The following is a 19,236-nucleotide window of genomic DNA, read 5'->3' on the forward strand; positions in this document are numbered from 1 at the left end:
AGATGACCTACAAATTTATACCAACAGCCAGTGACAGCTGTGTTTAGTCTTTTTGACCTGTGCCTGTCTTTTCATGGGATATCATTATATGCAGGTTATTTATGAGGCCTAAATGGGATCAAATTAAAATTGAAAAGCTAAAAGACTAAAAATGTTAACTTTTAGTTTTGTTTCTTTGCTAATGCATTAATTGTAAGGTAATTTATAAAACAACTGCATGATCTCTGCATGTTGCCTCATGGCTTATATCACAAAGGTCTCAGTCATAAGCCAAACCTCTCACACCCACTAAAAACATTTAGTTTTATTGAAGGATCATTCAGTTTTAATGGAAGTCCAGTACATACATCTGTGATGGTGACAACAGTGGTTAGTCAACATGGACAGTTACAATTATAGTATATTACAGTTATCTGAGGACTTGATAAAGGTGAGGCTCTGCTTTAGCTGTGTTGTTGAATGGATCCTTGCTATTTTCTTAGAGTTGGGCAAACCAGGTTTTGCTAATAATTCCTTATTGATCCATCTCAGGCTCAGACAAAAAAGGGATTCCTCCCCCCACCCCCGCCCAGAGTGCAAAATATTTAGTGTCCGATACTCAGAAGCAGTGGAGATCACAGAGACTCTCAGATCGTCAGGTTTGTGAGGCTTCTATTCAGCATTCTTTAGCAGAGATTGGTAGATGTTTGACTCCAGGAAACGTGGGTAACAATCTGTGTCCAGCAAAGAGTAGACGCGTTTCTGTGCTGGGAGCAGAGAGCTGCGAGAAGGAGCCTGCAGCAGCTGGAGAGTCAAATCTCGAGTTTTACTATCCAGGTTTACCTGCAAGAGAACAAACAGTAAATTCATCATCCTTGGTTTAAATGGCAGCTTCACCTGCTAACAAATTCCTTCATTGGTTTAGAAGAACAACTGAGTCCATAAGAAAACATATTCTTAAATTCCATTCTTTGGCCATAAAGAAGTTTTACATTGTTGTAACAGCTGCAGCTTCCTGTGAAGGCAGTGTGGTACCTCTCGGGGGGAGCCAGGTTGGATGTAGGTGGCACAGATGCGTTTAGCTCTTCTCTGCAGACTGAAGTTGTTGGATGAATGTCTGTATTGTTCACAGGCCAGGTAGAACTGAAGATTCTCCTCACTGAATTCAGAACGCAGGAATGCTCCAAACACTGAAACACCAACTAGCACGGGAGAAGAAACATAAGTGGGCCTCAGCTCATGTAACCTCCAGTAGAAAAATCTACAAGACATAAACCAAGTCAACTGAAGAAAACCCAGACTTTCTGTGAAGAGAGATCTTAATTGAGCAGGATAATGCAGGAGAAGATGATGGGCGGACTACAACTATGCTGACATGGTGTTGGGCTTATAAAATGTAAAAAACAAAAAAAACACAAAAAAAACAGATGTTTATGATTGTAATGTAACAAAATGTGAGAAAGATCAAAGGGAATAGGGCGTAGACTGGCCAAAGTGGCTGAAGAGGGCCAGTAGGCTGAACTTTTTAGCATAGTAACTAATTTACATACTTGTAATAGAACAAAATGATTATTTTTATAAATCAAGGTTGACCTAAACCTAAAGTTTAACTGCAACTCAAAGCATTAACTCAGACAAATCTGCTCTGATTTACTGACCTGCTTTCATCCAAGCACAACAGATATTGCTTTAAAAGATTTTTCCCACACATATGGGTAATACTAAAACATGAAAAATCAAGTTATAGAATATTCCTTTATTTACAAAAGAAAAGCATAGATAACAGCAAAGTAAGATTGGGATGTTTTCCCCTTTAATCACAATGATCAGAAGGTTTTCCACAGAGGTGACACAGAAGTCACAGAGGTCAGGAAAAATGCAAAAAATTGTGTTTTAAGCAATAAATTTAACCAAACCTGTGTTTTGATTTAAATGACGATGCTAATGTTTAAAAAAGTACAAAACAAGCCCAGGTTGGTAAATGTTTGCAAACAAAATGAAGATAACACATATGTTCAATGAAAATGAAGATGTGACAGATGTGGTGACAGTTTTATGGAGCCATGCAGCTCTTAATTTAAGGCAGTGGTTCCCAAACTTTTTCTCCTGCCCCTCCCCCCCCCCAGTGGTTTCCAAACATTTTCTGGGCCCCCCTATGGATTACAAATAGCTGTCTGGTTGAATGATGTGTGTGAGGGGGCGGTGGGGTTCTTTGAGACTCCCTATCAAAGAACAGTGGAGGAGGAGGGAGAATCAACTTTTTTGGGGGGCAAAAAAAATGTACATAGCTGGACATAGACAACAACATCAGTAGCTGTATTGATATTAGCTAGTCATCTTTTAGCTAACTTTACCTGCATCCAACAGCTTTATTCAACAGTCGGTTAGTTTGGGGGAAAAAACTGAAAAGTTATTTGCGTTTTGCTGGTTTGCTGCCGTGATTCTAACACACCTGCGTAGCTCTGCACACCTGCAGCAGGTCTCCTTCACTGCTGCACAGGTTTAAAGGTGGCTCAGAAAAATAGGTTACGACATGTTAATAACAGATTAAACAGTTTTAACTGCTGATAAAAGTGACAGAGGACACAGATATGGGAAAGGCGGAAGACCCTACTGTATCAAATTGACAGAGGAATAACAGAGTTTGCCATTCTAAGGTAAAAACCGAGCGCATACAGCGTTCATGGTTTTTTGTTTTTTATCCAGACAGCTTCCCGCGCACCCCCTGCAATAGCATGGTGGCCCCCCTAGGGGGCACGCCCCACAGTTTGGAACCTCTGTTTTAAGGGAAGCTCGAGCAGCTAACAGCAACAACTTTGTTATCATTCAAAAGATTTCACAGGTTTTCAGAATTAAACTAGTTTTGCAAGTCTGCCTAGATCCTCATCGCCTGCTAGAGCCAGTAATATGTTTGGAACTTACTTTGACTAGACAGTAGGGTGTTCAAAGACTCGTTCCAACTTTTCAGCATATTGTGACTGACATCCCCCTTGCTCTGATGGCCCACCTGACTCCACTGGCGCATGAAATGCATACGAGACCTCCTCTCTGTCGCACTGTGAGCCGGAGTAAGTAAGGGATTCAGACAGACAAGCATAGATCAAGCAAAATACAAGTAGCAATATGAGAAATTGCTTCACAATAAAAATGACATTCAGATTACAGGCAATGTTAATTATCAGCAGGCAAGAAGAAAAATGAAGCAAGATTCTCACCTGTTTTTCTCTTCTGCATTATACAAGTTTGAGTTTGATGAATGTGGACTCTGAAACAAAACCCATACAATTATTTGAAAATCTTTTGCCACTTCCAAAATAAACTTTTACAAATTTTCACAGTGAATTTGTTTGTGTAGTTTTTACATATGCAACAAAAATAGACAATAATATAGAAATAGCCTTTGCTGTTCTTCAAAGGGGAAATACAACTGGAACAGCAACAACTGATATAAAGGTTCACACAAAAAATTCTTAAAGTATATAAAATATTGAAAGAAAACATGATTAACAAAAACATCAATAATAGTAATAAAAATAATATACTTTACAAGACAACAACAAAAGAAGTGCAGTTATTAGAAATAAAAACTCGCAACTGAGTCGGATCACTTTTCCAATAATGTACCTAATGTGTGTTGAAAATTGAAAAAGACAAACTATTTACAACACAGTTTTTCACAAAAACAGATGTGCAATAACAGTAGAGTAAGAACAGAGTAGATGATTGTGCAAATGCCAGCATGTATGCAGACACATTGATTTTCCTCACTTAAGGGGTTTGAATCAGTCCACTGATCAAGATTAATTCAGTTCATGACTCAGTGAGTATGCAAATTTGTCCATCTGGCACTTGTCGGACAGCTAACATACTGATTGATGCAAGAGTGAATATTTTTAAATTGTGTAGCAAATATGGGTATGTGGACACTCAATGTATCATTTTAATGTAACACTTTTAAGGGAATGTGAAAGTCTATATGGTCAATGGTAACATTAAATCTTTGCTCAAAGATGTATTATAGGCCCATCACAATAACAAATTTTGCTAGATGATAAATTGTCCCAGAAGTTATTGCCATAAACGATAATATTGTTTTGAGACCATTTTCAAGCAATATAATGCTATTGCCTTATATTATAATGCCATTTTGGTAATGGCATAATAATCCAAGAAGACTTTCTCAAAGATCAATAAACTTTAAATTCTAATGAACATTTAACACGAACTGGAAGACATTTAAATATCCAAAATAAACCAAACAACAGAAACAACAAATGAATTATGGACACAAGACTGATCTTGTGAAAAAGCCCAGTTGACACCAAAGTACCAGACTGAAGACTTTTGTCATCCAGTTTTTGGTAGAAAGAGAAAAAAGGAGAAAAATAATAAATCAAGCAAATGGAAATTACTAAGCTCATTTTAATTTATCATGTGATTCATTGATTTATTTATTGTGATGGGCCTGTACAATGGCCCATCTCAATAAATAAACTGACTCTTCAAAATCAACAAACCATCATGAGACCCCCCAGTCTCTGCCTGCCAACCAGCTCACAGAGAGCACAGCTAGGCCACAGTCGGATCATTAACTGGCCAATGATCTGAAATATGTCAGCAAATCTAGAACTGAATGTCTACAAAAGAAAATAATCAAAGTGCATCCCAGCAAGGGTGTAGGAACGAGTCTGTCATTGGGGGGGACGCATATCGGAAACCTGACAGATCAGTAAATAGCTTGAGCAGAAATGTCAAACAATGATGCCATCAACACATCAGTAATGCGTTACTCTAATCTGACCCTTGTTTCAGTAACAAGTATTCTAACACATTACTATTTACAATCCAATAGTCAGATTAAAGTTATGCAGCATAATGACTGTCATTCCAGGATGAACACTCACTTTAGCATTTGCCTCACAACTAGCAAGCTACATACTCTGGTAGCACAGAGCCGACCAGATTCTGATGTATCTTATTGGTCAAAATGCATTGATATAAACTGACTGGCAATTGAACAGGTTCTACTTATTTCTAAAACCAAAATAGAAAACAGCTCATAAAATAAGACACAACAGTTTTAAACTCAATACACCAGTTTGACCAACAAAAATAAAATCTAAAAAAACAAGTTTTGTTCTTCTTGAACATCTCTCTACATCAGTGCAACAGTTTGATCTACAAAATAAACAAAAATTATACTTTTCACGTCTAACAGACACCTTAGCTCCTCACTGTTAACTCAGTCTCACTTTCCAGCACTGCATTCAGTAACTTACCAAAGATTCATGAAAAACACTGAGGCAAAAAGACTAATTTTTTTTTCTCCTTTCATTTTCAGCCACAAACATTTAACTAAAATATCTACGGATATGCGTTTCTGTCTCTGCCTCCCTTTGACTCTCTGCAGCCTGATGTTCCTGCCTGGATTCATGTATTTACAACAGACACTACAGTAATGTACAGTGTCAGAATGTGAACTAAAAAAAAAATAAAAAAATGTTTTTATCATACAGAATGAGAATTTAAACAACTTAATTTTCAGATGTATACATTATTATACATCTCAACTATTTACTGTGTAGCAAAAATTTTCACTAGTTTATTTTTAAACCTCTCCTCAAGCACTTTTCTTATTGTCTTCTAACAATTAACCTTATGGTGTGGAAATAATGAAAAAATATTGAAACGTTGAAAGAAATCAACCTGACATCAGTCTCCTCCTGTTCTCCTTTCTGGTTCTATTATAATTAATATAATTTTTATATCTTCATACCCTGAAACGCCAACTGGCTCTCCTATGTCTTCCCTGACCTGCTCCTCTCATAATAAAATAGTTTAGTTTATTTAAAAATTAAAAACAGTTAATACATATTTCAATAAACTAAATGAAGACCTCACCAGAGCTTCTTCACCTTTCTTCAACATCATTCTAGCACTGCTGTTCTCCTAAATATATAATATAATATAATATAATATAATATAATATAATATAATATAATATATAAACACGTTAAGTGGTCGAGTATGATCAGGTGTTGCTCATTTTGCTGCTGTTTCAGTCTAAATCATTGTGACTAGACTAGCTAAGTTAGTGGTAAAATTTTGGACATGTGACTATTCCAGAATTTAAACAGCTAAACCAAAAAGATTTAGTTCTATATATGAAAGTAAACTGACAACAAGATGTTATAAACGAGCGATATTCATAGCAACATTCCTGACAGACAGTTTACCTCCTTCTAACGGAGTTTCTCTGCTGCTGCCTTTACTCTGAGCCGTTCAGAGGGGGGAGGGAGAGGAAGCGCTCTGCTGAATGCGCATAACAATGCGCCTTCAAAATAAAAGCACGCGAGTGGAAGATTTTAAAATTCTTCGCAACTGCAGTGAAATTATTGGGGGGGCTCTCTCCAATATTGGGGGGGACATGTCCCCCGCCTCCCCCCCGCTTCCTACGCCCATGCATCCCAGTTAAAGTCCAGACCTGAACCAGATAAAGGTAACGAAGGTTGGACTTTCAAAGAACTGAAACACATGCACATAATGAAAAATTAGCCAAGATTCATTCACAAAATAATGAGATTAATAGAGCAGATAGGAAACCACTAAAAATAATTCATCACTAATGAACAACAGAGTCTGCTTAGTTCGAATAGAGCAATTATAGTGTTGCTCTTCTGAACACAAAGCTCATAAAATGGAAGCCATGTTTTTATTTCAGTGAGTCCAACACACTGAGCTAATCTGTACGGCTTTGCTGTTGCAGTGTTGTCCAACAGTTTGATACATTTCCAGTTAAAATCATTTATTTTTTAGTTTTAGTAAAAAAATGTAATCTGAATTTTTCATGTTCCGCTGCATTTACATCTTAATGCTGAAAGTCACTTATTTAGCCATCTCTCATGACGTTTGTGGTTTTCTTACTGTTTCTTTTAAAGGAAACATCTGTGATAATTAGTTTTTCCTCTCCACTGTTCTGTGTGCTTGGTTAAAACTACAATTTTGATTACCCCTTGTTTGGTAAATGGCCTGTACATGTATAGCACTTTAACTAGTCTGAATGGTTAATGGACTGAACTTAGATAGTGGTTTCCTAGTAAGTCTGACCAGTCAAGGCTCTTTACACTCGAGCTACCCATTCACATTGACAAACACACACATTTACACACCAATATGATCGCTAAGCAATTTGGAGTTACTTGCCTTGACATGTGACAGGAAGAACCTATAACCCTCTGATTAGAAGATGACCACAGTACCCACTGAGCTACAGTGGAAGTCACAGCACATTCATCATGCACTCGCTGATACATCATCATTCATATCAGCATAAAGCCTTTTTACGGCCATAGTTAGAGGCTAGTTTTTAAAACTGAGTTCTAGTAAAACCTAAACATAATACTACAAGGCAGTGCCACTAGTTTGCATCAGAATGAAATGGTAGCTCTTACTAGACCTGGTACAATAAATAATCAATCAATTAATCGCATAATAAATTAAAACAATCAATCATTTCTACTTTCATGATTTATTGTTTCTCTTTCCTCTCTCTCTCTTTTAACCAGATGATAAGAGTCTTCATTCTGGTGCTTTGGTCTGAACTGGCCTTTTTTCTTGAACAACTTTGTTTATAGAGATTTCATAATTCATTTTATTTGCTGTTTTGTTTATTTATTTTGAATATTTAAATGTCTTCCAGTTCCAGTGTTAAATGTTCATTAGAATTTTAATCATTGATCTTTGAGAATGTATTCTTACAATGCCATTACCATTACGTTACTTCAACATGGTCTCAAAACAACAATATTATCGTTTATCGCAATAACTTCTGGGACAGTTTACCCTCCATCAAAATATGTTATCATGACAGGCCTGGCTCTTACAAAGTGATAGGAGGTGTTAGTGAGTGGAAATGTAGTAAACGTCTTACCTTATCAAAGAGACTTTTGAGGTGTAGCTTAGCAGCTGAGAGTCTGGCCCTGTGATGGTGTTTTTCCTGGGACTTTGAGGAGAATTGGTTGGAGGAGACTGATAGAGACGTTTCATGATGGCCTTCTCTTTCCCCACCATCCATGACGTCCTCTGCCACCACAGTCAGCTGACTGTCACTGTAAGCCCTGCAGCTTTCATTGATCGCACACACTTTGAGGTGATCCATCTCTTGCTTCCCGAACACACTCAGGTTCTCGACGCTGACGCTCTGCTCTCTGATCAGCTCCTTCCTCCTGCCCTCGCTGGGTGTCTGAGTCGGCTCCTGAATGCTGGGAATCAAGCCAGCTGACCCTGCGTGTAGTTCATCATTTTTCAAATGAGGTCTGCATGTGACTGATGTTCTCTTGCTTCCATATTCTGACGTCTTCTGCGACAGTTTATCCCATTGTAAGGTATCAGGATCCAGAAGGGATCCTTCAGAGCTGAATCTACGCATGTTTCTCTTTATGACAGGAAACCTAAAACCGTCAGACAGAAGTGCTGCAAAAAGGCAAAAGACATAAATGAAACATAAAATGAGACACCTCAGACACCTGCTGATATTGCTGAAAACAAATGATCATTGAAACTTGTCAAAACATATAATTAGTTCAATCTGGACAGACTCAGACGAGAACAAGAAACAATTAAAAGATTTAATGACAGCAATGAATAACAGTTCTTTGGCGCTCGGGCCCCGGCAGCTGATTTGAGCTGAGATTTGATGTGAACTCGATGAACATCTCGATAACTGATTAGGGATGCTCTCCCCCGGGGCCCGACACTGGTGGTGGTGGTCAGGAAGGGTTCCATCCTGGAGAACCGAAGGATGAGGGTGGAGATGGGGAGGTGGTGGGTTGAACGCAGCTGGGAAGCGTCTGACGGTTTGGGTGTGGATCCTCTTATGAAGAGCCTGATTGCTGATTGAACGTGCAGGGTGAGGTCCAGGCTGAGGACGGGGATGAGCATGACGTCAATGGGTGAACGGAGGGGGCGGAGTCTTCCAGCTTGAACCTCTGCTAAAGCTCCATTTCATTTAAATTGTTTTTTAGTGCTCCCCTTTTCTCATGGTAATGAACATACAGCATAATATTGAACCATAGTAAAAACTAATTACTGGGCTTAATGGGGTGAAAAAGCAATAGAGCAAAGAGAATTTTCATAAATCCTTTAGAACTACACATACAGAAAAAATAAAATATTGTGAAAGAAATCAATATTTTTAGCACCAGATTTAAAAAAGTCAAATTCATATCACACAGATTCATTTCTATATTTATAGAAATGTGCTTTCTATAAATATATAGCACATTTATAGAAAGTTGAGTGAAAGGAAAATATACAGTAGGAAGAGGCTTACCACAACCTTGAGAGGATTGTCCAGCAAAATACTGAGACTGGATTCAGAGCTTAGAGCCACTATGCACAGACGAGTTCTACACACGAGTCGCTGCATTGATGCAGTAAGTCATGCAAAAGGAGCCCCAACTAAGCAACAAGTCCATAGATATAAATAATGTTTTCAGAAGCATGATATTTATTTTTATAATATTCTATTTTTATTGATCTTATGTAAAATTCAAATTTTATAAGACTTTTGGGTTTTCTTTATCAATAAGCTAAATTACGAAAAACAGAAGCTTGAAATATTTCACTGTGTGGTTTAGAATTATCACACACAATGAAATATTTCAGGCTTATCATATGTTATATAGAAATATAACATGCAAGTTTCACCTTCTGACATCATGACAAAAAAATATTTAATTGTTTTACATAATGTAATTTAGATGTGTCTGTAGAACCAGCCACCAACAGGTGAGGTGTATGTGATTTAATTTCAAAGTAGCAAAGTTGGAATAAATTTCCTGTTATTTAGCTGATAAAACACAGATGTCAAGTGAACCCATGGAAAACTTAAACATCTTAGAACTTAATGCGTAAGGTCTGAACTGTGAGAAAAAATATACATTTTTATCATTTCCTCTCATGTGTTTCCAGTGAGTGAGCGCAGCAGCAGCATACACCTGGCCTCTGGGTCAACATGCTAGCTACCATAGAAGTTCAGAGGTTCTGGTGCAGAGTCTCAGAGTACTGTTAGTACTCCTAAAACCACATTAACATACAGAGTATTTCTGCACACTGTTTCTCTGTGACACTTCTTGAAATGTTACTTTAAGAAATGATCATATTATATTACACTCCTTTTCTAGAAGGTAACTAAGTTAGCTGCAGCTCCTGGTCCGGGAGGCAGACACTGTTTACTTTGTAGAATAGGCTTAAAATTGGGAAAGTCTTCCTCTATAAGGATACAGTTTAACACTGAAAATAAACATCACTTAACCCAGGAGTCTGTCTGTCACCTCTCCTGACTTTATCAAACCTCAAACCCCGTCTTAGCTTTCAAAGGATTATTCAGTCATCTTCACTGAAGTTGCAACCAATTAAACTTCTTTCTTCAGTTAATTTATCCAGGTGCTGCATTGGGATACAGGACTCATCTGCATAGTTAATTCATTCACATGTGTGCATTTTTTAAAAGGCAAATTATTCTTATTTACTAGCCTATTTTTTCTCAAGATGAGATTATTATTTTTTATTTTATTTTTTTTTTATCTTGCAAACCCAGGATATTCAGTAGATTAATTGCAGTGGTGTTGCTACCTCTGGTAGTTTCCACTGACTAAATACTGAATATTTATAGTTATTTTTATTTTTTGCAATAATGAAAAATTACCGCCTTGCCGCATGAAATCTCGTACAAACGCCGTCTCTTGCCTTGCCGGATGGAAAATGATGCGGAGTCAGGGAATCAGAACATGGCAGCAGCAAATAAACTCTGAGGAGGCTTGAATAGTCTTTATCATCATTAGCTTAAAGGGTTATTATTTTTACTTTACAAAAACATGTGTGAACCTTCGACCAACGTAGTTATGATGAAGGAAAAACCTTTTGACCCTCAACTTATTAGGTCGCAGCTGATATTTAGAATCTCGTTCACTGTAACCAAAGTTTGCTGCTGTTGACCTAACTTCAGTTGAGTTTCTGATAAAAGGGGGCAGTGAGAGTTCCAGTTAACTCCACAGTTTTTGACCTTTTCCTGGAACACCTGAACGCGATAAGAAAGCCACTTTCTGAAATAAAGCTTAAATTTAGTTAGCAGTCAGCACAGCTCTGGACTTGAACCGTATCTCTCTCTTTTGGGTCAACGCATCACAATCATTCACGAACCTCAGAGTTGATTTACCTTCTTGTGTAGCAGATTAGTAAACTTTCTTTACTGCGAGTTCCATGGACGTAAGGCTGCGAACAGGGACGCGGTTTGAAAATCTCCAAGAAGGAATGAAGTCCTGCTGCTGCCTCCTCCTCTTCCTTCAGAAACCTTTCCTCTCCACACTGACGGCAGGACAGCAGGTTCTCCAAATGTTCCTTGTGAGACAAATGCTCCTCCTTCCCTCGTCAAGCCTGCTGCCACCACACCTTCACCTCTGTCTCAACTTGTCAGTTGTCTCTCTCACATTCACACACGATTAAAAATATACTGTTAGATAAAGTGTATGCAAGTATTAGTAACTGGCCATGCTGACAGAAACGCACTCAGGCACAATTTAGACTTCTGATGACGTCATTTGGGTTGAGAGGAAAGTGGTTTAAGACAATTGAGACGATGTTCTGTCAGATCAGCATACGCTGTCAGATCATCATACGCTTAACACGAACTGACGGGTATATCTATCAGACAAGTATACGCTGTCATTACCATGTGATTTTATTTAATCAGCAACATAGAATCATGACGTAGATCGTCATACACTTTGCTATCAACAGCTGTATGATATCCTGACTTAGCGCTTAAGTAGGTTAATGAGTTTTACACGGACGTGTGTTAGTTGACTGCAGCTGAAGCTAGACTCTGCTTTACCACGACAATGCATGTATATCTATCTAGTTATCATTGAAAACAATTTAATGACTTATTTCCATCATAACTTGTTGCGTATGCTGAACTGACAGCTCCTGACTGTCGGACTTCTTAACGCGCATGCGCAGGCATGCGTACTCACTGCATGTATGATCTGATAGAACTACACAACGGCGCTAAGTGGCTCACACTGTTTTCAACACGTGGGGGCGCTGTTTAGGTCAGTTTGATTCAGAGGCTCTTGATGAACAAATCTAAATAACTGTGGTTTGTTTTTACGTAAAGAGTCTGTGGGTTCTAACAAGCCCCATAACTGAATATTGATAGAACTAACGGAGGTTTAATAATTCATGTTAAAATAACTGAACTGTTACTTGCTGACTGCATAAACGATACAACTCCTTGAAATCCATGTAAGAGATTATTCTGGTCTTTGTAAAATATTTTGTGAACTTGTCAAACCTGAAATGCATTTTATTTTGTCTTTATGCACCATGTTTACTGTGCTGTTCTGTTTCTCTTGGCCTATGTTACTGTGATCTCAAGAAGTTTTGAATAAAGTCTATTAGAAAAAATACCCTCGAAGGTGAAAGCCAACCAGTTTTCCAGTTCCACTTCCCACTTCTGAAATCACATGGTCCCACCCATCGCTGTTATGTTTCACATTAAGTTCCTTTGCCACAACTTGGCTCTGGGGGGCGCTAGTCCACTTGCATCCCTCTGTGGACTGAAGGATTTGACTGAAGAAGTAAACAGCTTGTAACATCTGCTGGTGTGTATCGACAGGTGCATAATAAATAACCACAGCAATACAGATTGTTCAGCTTTCTCATCTCCATGTTATCCAACTTTGCAGTAAAAAGTGGTAGTCATCATTGTCTGAGATCTTAAATTTTATATGAAAAGCTTGGATGTAGCCTTGTAAACTAAAAGCTCACCTGGCTTCTTGTCTTCAGAAAACATTGACCTTGTGGTAGAGTAAGTTACCACTTTCTTTACATTCTTGTCTTGTTTATTAATAACAGTCTTTATGTTTACAGTGCCTGACTACACACACTTTGAAAGGGGAACTTATATTACAGAATCAGGATTTAAATAAAGTAACCAATTGCCCATAGGCAAAACAGGTCTTGCAGATTTACCTTGTTTGATTCATGTAGTGTTTGGGGACAAAACTCACATGTCCAAGTCTGTGGGCTCTCTCAATTGTCCTCAACATTGTAAACATTAGTATGTTTTAATTTTTACAATATTTTTATTTTTATCCATGTAAAAAAGTACAGTACAGTGTACTGATCATACTCCATCCTTTGGAGTTTTATGCAAAACACAGAAGATGAGTTTTGGGTTAGTTTTCCAGTAAGACAAAAACAAAACAAGCCACCAAGGTGGCTTCTTGGTGTGTGTTGGCCAATGCCAACACACACCAAGAAGCACGTTCGTGTCACAGAGCATCAAAGGCAGTCTTCAGTCCTCAAGTCCTGCACAAAATTGGCAGGAGGTGATTACAAAGTTACAGTCAGGAAACCAGTCAAGAGTTTCTATAAGGAGGACCAGGCCAAAATTCACCTGACCAACCACATGAAACGCTTAAAGGTGAATCCCATTTCATCTCTTCCAACCCCTCTTTAGCTCCAAACCCCAAGTTTCTACTGGTGTCCCAGATGCTTTGAATGAGTAGTGGGAGTGGTTAGAGCCCTGGAAAAGGTGGGCTTCTCAGAGGCAAAGCAGGAGCTGTGTTTGCAAAATGCCAGTACTTTCTCAGATAAAATGTTTTAAATGTATAACCACTGTCACAAATAAGATGTTTCAGTTGATATTATGGCCTATCTCAAATATTGTTAGTCTAATAAAATAGCAAAGATCAAAGGACCTTTTCATTGTAAATATTGTACCATTCAAACAGCCATTAGGAAGACCATTACTTTTCTTCTCAAACAGCAAAAATATATTGCTGCAAGAACAAAAACAGGACATAGGCCTGTCCTACTTACAGTTTGATGTACCCTGATGCAACACTACAACAGTAAAACATAATTGTACCAAGTACACAAGATTTCGACATACTCTTTAAATTTTATTTAGTAAATATCTTAAACATTTCTGGACAACCTTAGCTCATGGGTTTCAAACCTTATAATTTGGACTTGGAATTAAACACTACCATTTATTTACTTTTTACTCCATCTTAGTCATTGTAGGGTCAGAGAATACACTGAACAGTTTCCCAGTCCATATAAAGTATGACTCCCCAAGTTTACTAAACATTTATGTAATATATTATTTGGCTGTTTTGGTAAATATTGTGCTCATCTTCAAAAAAAAAAAAGCAACCCTAATTTTTTTAAAAAAGGAGCATTTTCATTTCTTTGTGAGAAAACTTATTCCTTTAGCAAGGAATTTAATATACTGCAAGAATTTTGCTATCAAAGTATTGTTAGTAATTCAACATCACCTTTGATTTTTCTCTGATATGCACCGTATATATCCTCCCAAGTACATCCAAGATAGGAATCATGTTAATCAAACAAGTTTATTCTTCCGGTCAGGAATCACACTAGAGTTTACTCTAGAACATGCAGAGCTGAACACAACTGGACCTGGGTTACTGTATTGGTAGCTATGGTTCATCACAAAACTAAAACTAATAGATTTTAGTTTTTACTTTATAAAACTAAAATTTATTAGTTTTATAAAGCATTTCTTGTGGAAATGCATGAATCAGTATGAGGACTTGGAATTCCAGCAGTCGCAAAAACCATTAATAAATAGACCGACTCCTCCTATGTTTGCCTAAAGACTGTCAAATGTCAAATTTTAAGTAATGTTAAGAACCAACCAGTCAACAGGAAGCTTCAAAAAGTTGAACATTTAGGAGTGCATTTTATTCATTTGTGTACTTTTAATGTAGGTAAAAGGAAGTGAAGGAAAACATATTTTAACCCACAAACTGGTTTTACAGTTGAAGCACAAAATAATTTATATTGTAAAGATATGTTCATTGCTAAATGTATTTATTAAGATAATATCACTTTTATCGACACAGCAGTAAAGGTTTGGAAACTGGGGCTGTCTTGGCCACAGCACTGATCCATATGAAAATTTTATTTCCACATAACTTCAACTCATATTTGGACTGCTGTTGTACCAGCTCGTAGGCTGAATGCGGTGAAAACGCCATTGGTTAAATAATTAGCTAAAAATACTTCACACAAAATATGTTTTCTGATGGCTGTTATAAACTAGTCACTAAGTTGCTGTGCTCACTGAAACAATACAGACAAAATGTGTGAGGCCTAATCTGCCCCATAGACTGCAGGCAGATTAGGAAATATGTGATGATTTAGCAAATAAAACAATGCTTTCCAAACATGACTTCTTCTCAAGCCAGAGCTTTATGTTCAGAAATCTGCTATTATAAATTTCCATAACTTCTAGAAAGCCAATTGAAAGTCAGTCAGGTAAACAAAGATTAGAGCTGTGATGATTTGTATTGTCATAAGAAAAAAATTATTTCCAAGCAGCGATAGGAACACAAAGCTTGTGGCAGGAATTTCAACCACACGGTTCAAAATGTATCCATTTACATTTGATTACTTTTTCTTATCATTTATGCTAGCTTGATGTTTTGATTACTTAAATGATAAAGCAACTTTTAAAAAAGGGACAAAATAATCACTTTGCAAACATCTTCAAAAAACAGAGAAGCCATCTAAAATGGGAAGGGTTTACTGAATAATAATCTTTTGAACGTCATTTAGTGGAGAATATTCAACATTCTTTTATTACTCTATACTCATGGCAAGTAGAAAATTTGTTCTGAAGCTGCTTAGCTAATCTTTAACATGTAAACATTTATTCCTAAACTTCATATAGAGAAATCTTTAAAATCTGATGCTTTTAATAGTTGTGAAAGAACAGCAGCTTTTCTGATTAGAACATTTGGCAGCAGAGTAGTAACTGACAATCCTGTGATGTCTGAACCCAAAAAACTAAGGAAGGTTTTAAGTAGACAGCTGAAATGAAACAGATGAAGCAGAGAGAAGCCATGACTGCTTATCTAACAGAGACAGCATGAATCAAACATATCTGTTTGTAGTTTCATTTTAAGCTACAAAATAGAGGTAAGGGTGAATGGAGATTTTCAGGATCAAACATTCATTTCACTGACTTATTTTTCTATTGTCAATTTTTGCTCTGTCGCAATGAGGAAAGGATGGGGGGGAGAAGGTTGAGAGCAGGTCTGTGTTCTTGCACTCCTAGTGCCACTAGAGCCCCCGCTAGGAGGGACTTTACTCTGGGAAGGACAGGGGGCTGCGCTGGCATCACCTGGAACAGGAGAGAAGAGGAGGCCACAAAACCATTACAGGATCTGGTCCACAGAAAGCACAGGAGTCATTTCATTTCAACTATTCATTCACTAAACTTCAGTATTTTTTTTCTTTCAGCTCTCGGTGAAGGCAGGTGCTTTTTTCCTTCCTCTCTCCCTACCCTTCTTTGTCCTGCTTTTTTGGAGCCTCTCTTTGCATATCCTCTGAATCTACAAATTATGGACATGTTTAACTGGTCTCTCAATGCATCTGATCAAATTTTCTCAACGAGAAAACTGGGCAAAGGAGAGCCTGCTTATCCTGCAGAGACATACCCAACAGGATACATTTTGGACTTTTGGGATATTTGCAAATATTTTTGCCTGTCCACATTATCACTGAAAAACGCAGAGGATCTGTATTTTTTTGGATTCATGAAAACAGGATTTCGGCTGTTTGGAGTTGGTGGATACCAGGCTTATTGACAAATTTGGAAGATGTTGGCAGTCGTTTCGAGCCTTGTCAAGCTGTCTGATCAGTATGATGGAACAGAGATATACCGGTGAGACTTTAGGGCAAATGGAAATTAAAAGTCTACCCAAGATAGGGTAGACTATTGTCTCCATTGGAACTGGCTCCCCTGTGTCGACCTTGGCTGGCTGGCTATCTCAGTTCTCCTGGATATGTAAACAAGACGCTCTTTTACACCTTGTTCCGTTTCTGAAGATATGAGTCTTCAGGAAGACAGGAGCAGAGTGCTCCTAAATACTTGCCCTTAGATAAGTCCACCGCATCAGAGACTTTAACCTGGAGAAGCTGGCTACAGTGCTCACGAAGTTACTTCACATTCACATCTCATGGCTACAGATAGACATTGCCCTGATTTTCACTGCTTTTCATTGGCTGCCTGAATGTTGCTACATGTGCCTTATCCTTCCTGAGGTGTCATTTCCTCACCCTGTCTGTCTGTTTAGTTTATTACTTTTAGAATTTGTGGCGTACTCATTACTTTAGACCAACATTTAGCTTTGTACGTTTACTAAGACCTAGAGCAAGACCTAGAGAAACTCTTGTTAGTTTATAAATTGTGGATTACTTAGCAATAACCCAGAACAGGAAGTTCATGGAGTTCAGTTCAATTAGTTCATGGAGAACCAACATGTAGCTTTATACTTTACAATTCCAGAACAAATTTAGACAGTACCATTTACATAGCAACCTAGAACAACTGGAACCAACATTTAGTTTTATAATCAAACATGGAGAACCAACCAACATTTAGCTTTTAATGTCGGAACATTACCTGTTAGTTTACTTAACAACCCAGAACAAGAATCAAACATGGAGCTTTATACCTCTCTAATCCAGAACAAAATTAAGGTCCAGAGAAATCCCTATGAGTTTATAAATTATGGATTACTTATTCTTATTAAACATGGGGAACCAATATTTAATGTTGTACTTTTTTTGTTAAATAAAGTAAGTTAAGTAAAATGATAAGAGTAATTACCCATATAATTTGGCTTTATCTAAGTATGTTTTATGTGAAGATATTAAATCTACATCTTACATTAAAAAGAAAAAAAAATCTAGGTTACAAGATTTGTTAGTAGTTCCCTTTTTGCCACAACACCCACCCATATTGGTGGAATTCAGAGATGTTATGCAGAAGGACTCTGGTTGGGCTCTGGGAAGATTTGACCAAAAGATCACTCCCCCCTACCCCTGGCTGGAGGCACCAGCTCAGAAACAGGATATGAGGTAGTGAAAGGAGAGCCATGTCCTCCGCTGTGGGTGAACATGTCCTTTCCAAGAGCAGACTGCCTTGAAACTCTCAGACACCACTGACTGGTCTCAGGGCGCCACAGAATGAACAGCATAATGAAAGGGCATATTTACATACAAACTGTCATTAATCCAGAGGTTGATTCTTGGATCAGACACTTGGGATTATTGTATTTTCACCTAAAGTACTGAACTATTTAACATCTGAGCAGATGCCTTTAAAAAACTGGACTAGGTCTAATTAGTTAATCTGTAAAGGTTATGGTGCACTATGAAATATTTTCAGAAAGCCAAGTATTCCTAACATTTTGTAGTGCTTTACTTGGGACCTGATTTGAATCTGAATATTTAAAGGCCTTTTAATAGAAACCACTAACTCACCTTTTCAACTTTGTGACAATGAATGAGTCCATCATGTCCAATGTAAAAAGTTGAAAATGCATCATATGACCTAGAAGAGATGATATTAGGAATGAGTGGGATTAGAAAACCAAAAATTCTTCAAACATTAAATCTGACCACATGAGGTATTGAATTCAGTATGAATTCCTAACATGCTTAGGACCTTAACATGCTCCTAAGCATGTTATGTTCTGAGAAGAACTGTTATGTGAAGAGATAAGGTTGATGCCCCTTCAGAGTAAAAGACTTCCATGGCTAAAGGAACTGTTTGGTTTCTCAGGCATAACACCAGTGTAATACAAGCCTGGTGGGCCATCTGCACTGATACAGTTTATGGATATGTTTTTAGATGGTGTGTTAGTGGACCTGGTGGTTGAGGTTGTGGAGGAGCTTATTTTTTATTAGTATTATTTTTATTATTATTGTTATTGTTATTATTATTATTGCGTTGACACAGTGCTTCAAACTGCACCATATCAAATGCTTTGTCTACTTACAGTCAGGCAGAGCGTAGAGATCAGAAAACTAAATTAATTAGTTCCTCTGTATCCAGTTCAGTGGACTTAGCTCATCCTGCAGAGCCGGTCTAAGGTTGTATGAGGCCTTGAGCAGAATTTTACTTAAGGCCTCCTCTTCCTGCTAAGAACATCAGCACCACTAACAGCATTTCAACACAGATATATTAAATTCCAGGAGAAGGGGTAGCTTAATTGGCCAATCTTAAAAACAGGGGTGAAAGTAGGCAGGTATGGTTGGGTACTGCGTACCCCTAAAAGATTTAGCAGGTGTACGCAGTACCTGCAAGAGAGGGGAGCGGCTGTCTGCTGTAAAAAAATCAATGGGTACATGTGCAGCCGTGAGTGCACC

General features: G+C 37.8%; 2 protein-coding genes across 5 annotated transcripts in view; both read right to left on the reverse strand.

The window, feature by feature from the left end:
• Nucleotides 1-284: 284 nt before the first annotated feature.
• LOC106905031 (uncharacterized) lies at nt 285-11,655 on the reverse strand. Of its 3 annotated transcripts, none has more exons than XM_088010032.1 (6): nt 11,182-11,595; nt 7,910-8,451; nt 3,195-3,244; nt 2,902-3,035; nt 1,015-1,181; nt 285-822 (listed from the first exon to the last, which is right to left on the reverse strand). In XM_088010032.1, the coding sequence occupies exons 2-6, from the start codon at nt 8,405-8,407 to the stop codon at nt 652-654; spliced, it is 1,020 nt and encodes a 339-aa protein (XP_087866158.1). In that variant the 5' UTR covers nt 8,408-8,451; nt 11,182-11,595; the 3' UTR covers nt 285-651. The 3 variants fall into 3 exon arrangements, with proteins under 3 accessions (XP_087866158.1, XP_014825110.1, XP_087866159.1); XM_014969624.2 differs by having other exon boundaries at nt 11,198-11,586; XM_088010033.1 differs by having other exon boundaries at nt 685-822; nt 972-1,181; nt 11,198-11,655.
• A 3,080-nt stretch (nt 11,656-14,735) lies between these two features.
• cunh6orf136 (chromosome unknown C6orf136 homolog) overlaps nt 14,736-19,236 on the reverse strand; it is a 13,306-nt gene continuing 8,805 nt past the window's right edge. Inside the window, exons 6-7 of one of the 2 annotated variants that reach the window (XM_014969625.2) lie at nt 18,349-18,418; nt 14,736-16,201 (exon numbers count right to left, since the gene is read on the reverse strand). In XM_014969625.2, coding sequence (XP_014825111.2) covers nt 16,058-16,201; nt 18,349-18,418 — 214 coding nt within the window. In that variant the 3' untranslated portion in view covers nt 14,736-16,057. Of the gene's footprint in view, nt 16,202-18,348; nt 18,419-18,776 lie in introns of those variants that run through there. The other variant, XM_088010031.1, reaches the window with a different exon arrangement.

The sequence above is a fragment of the Poecilia mexicana genome, unplaced genomic scaffold (genome assembly GCF_051168715.1).
Source record: "Poecilia mexicana isolate PSO_F unplaced genomic scaffold, ASM5116871v1 scaffold_11, whole genome shotgun sequence".
NCBI classification, from domain to species: domain Eukaryota; kingdom Metazoa; phylum Chordata; class Actinopteri; order Cyprinodontiformes; family Poeciliidae; genus Poecilia; species Poecilia mexicana.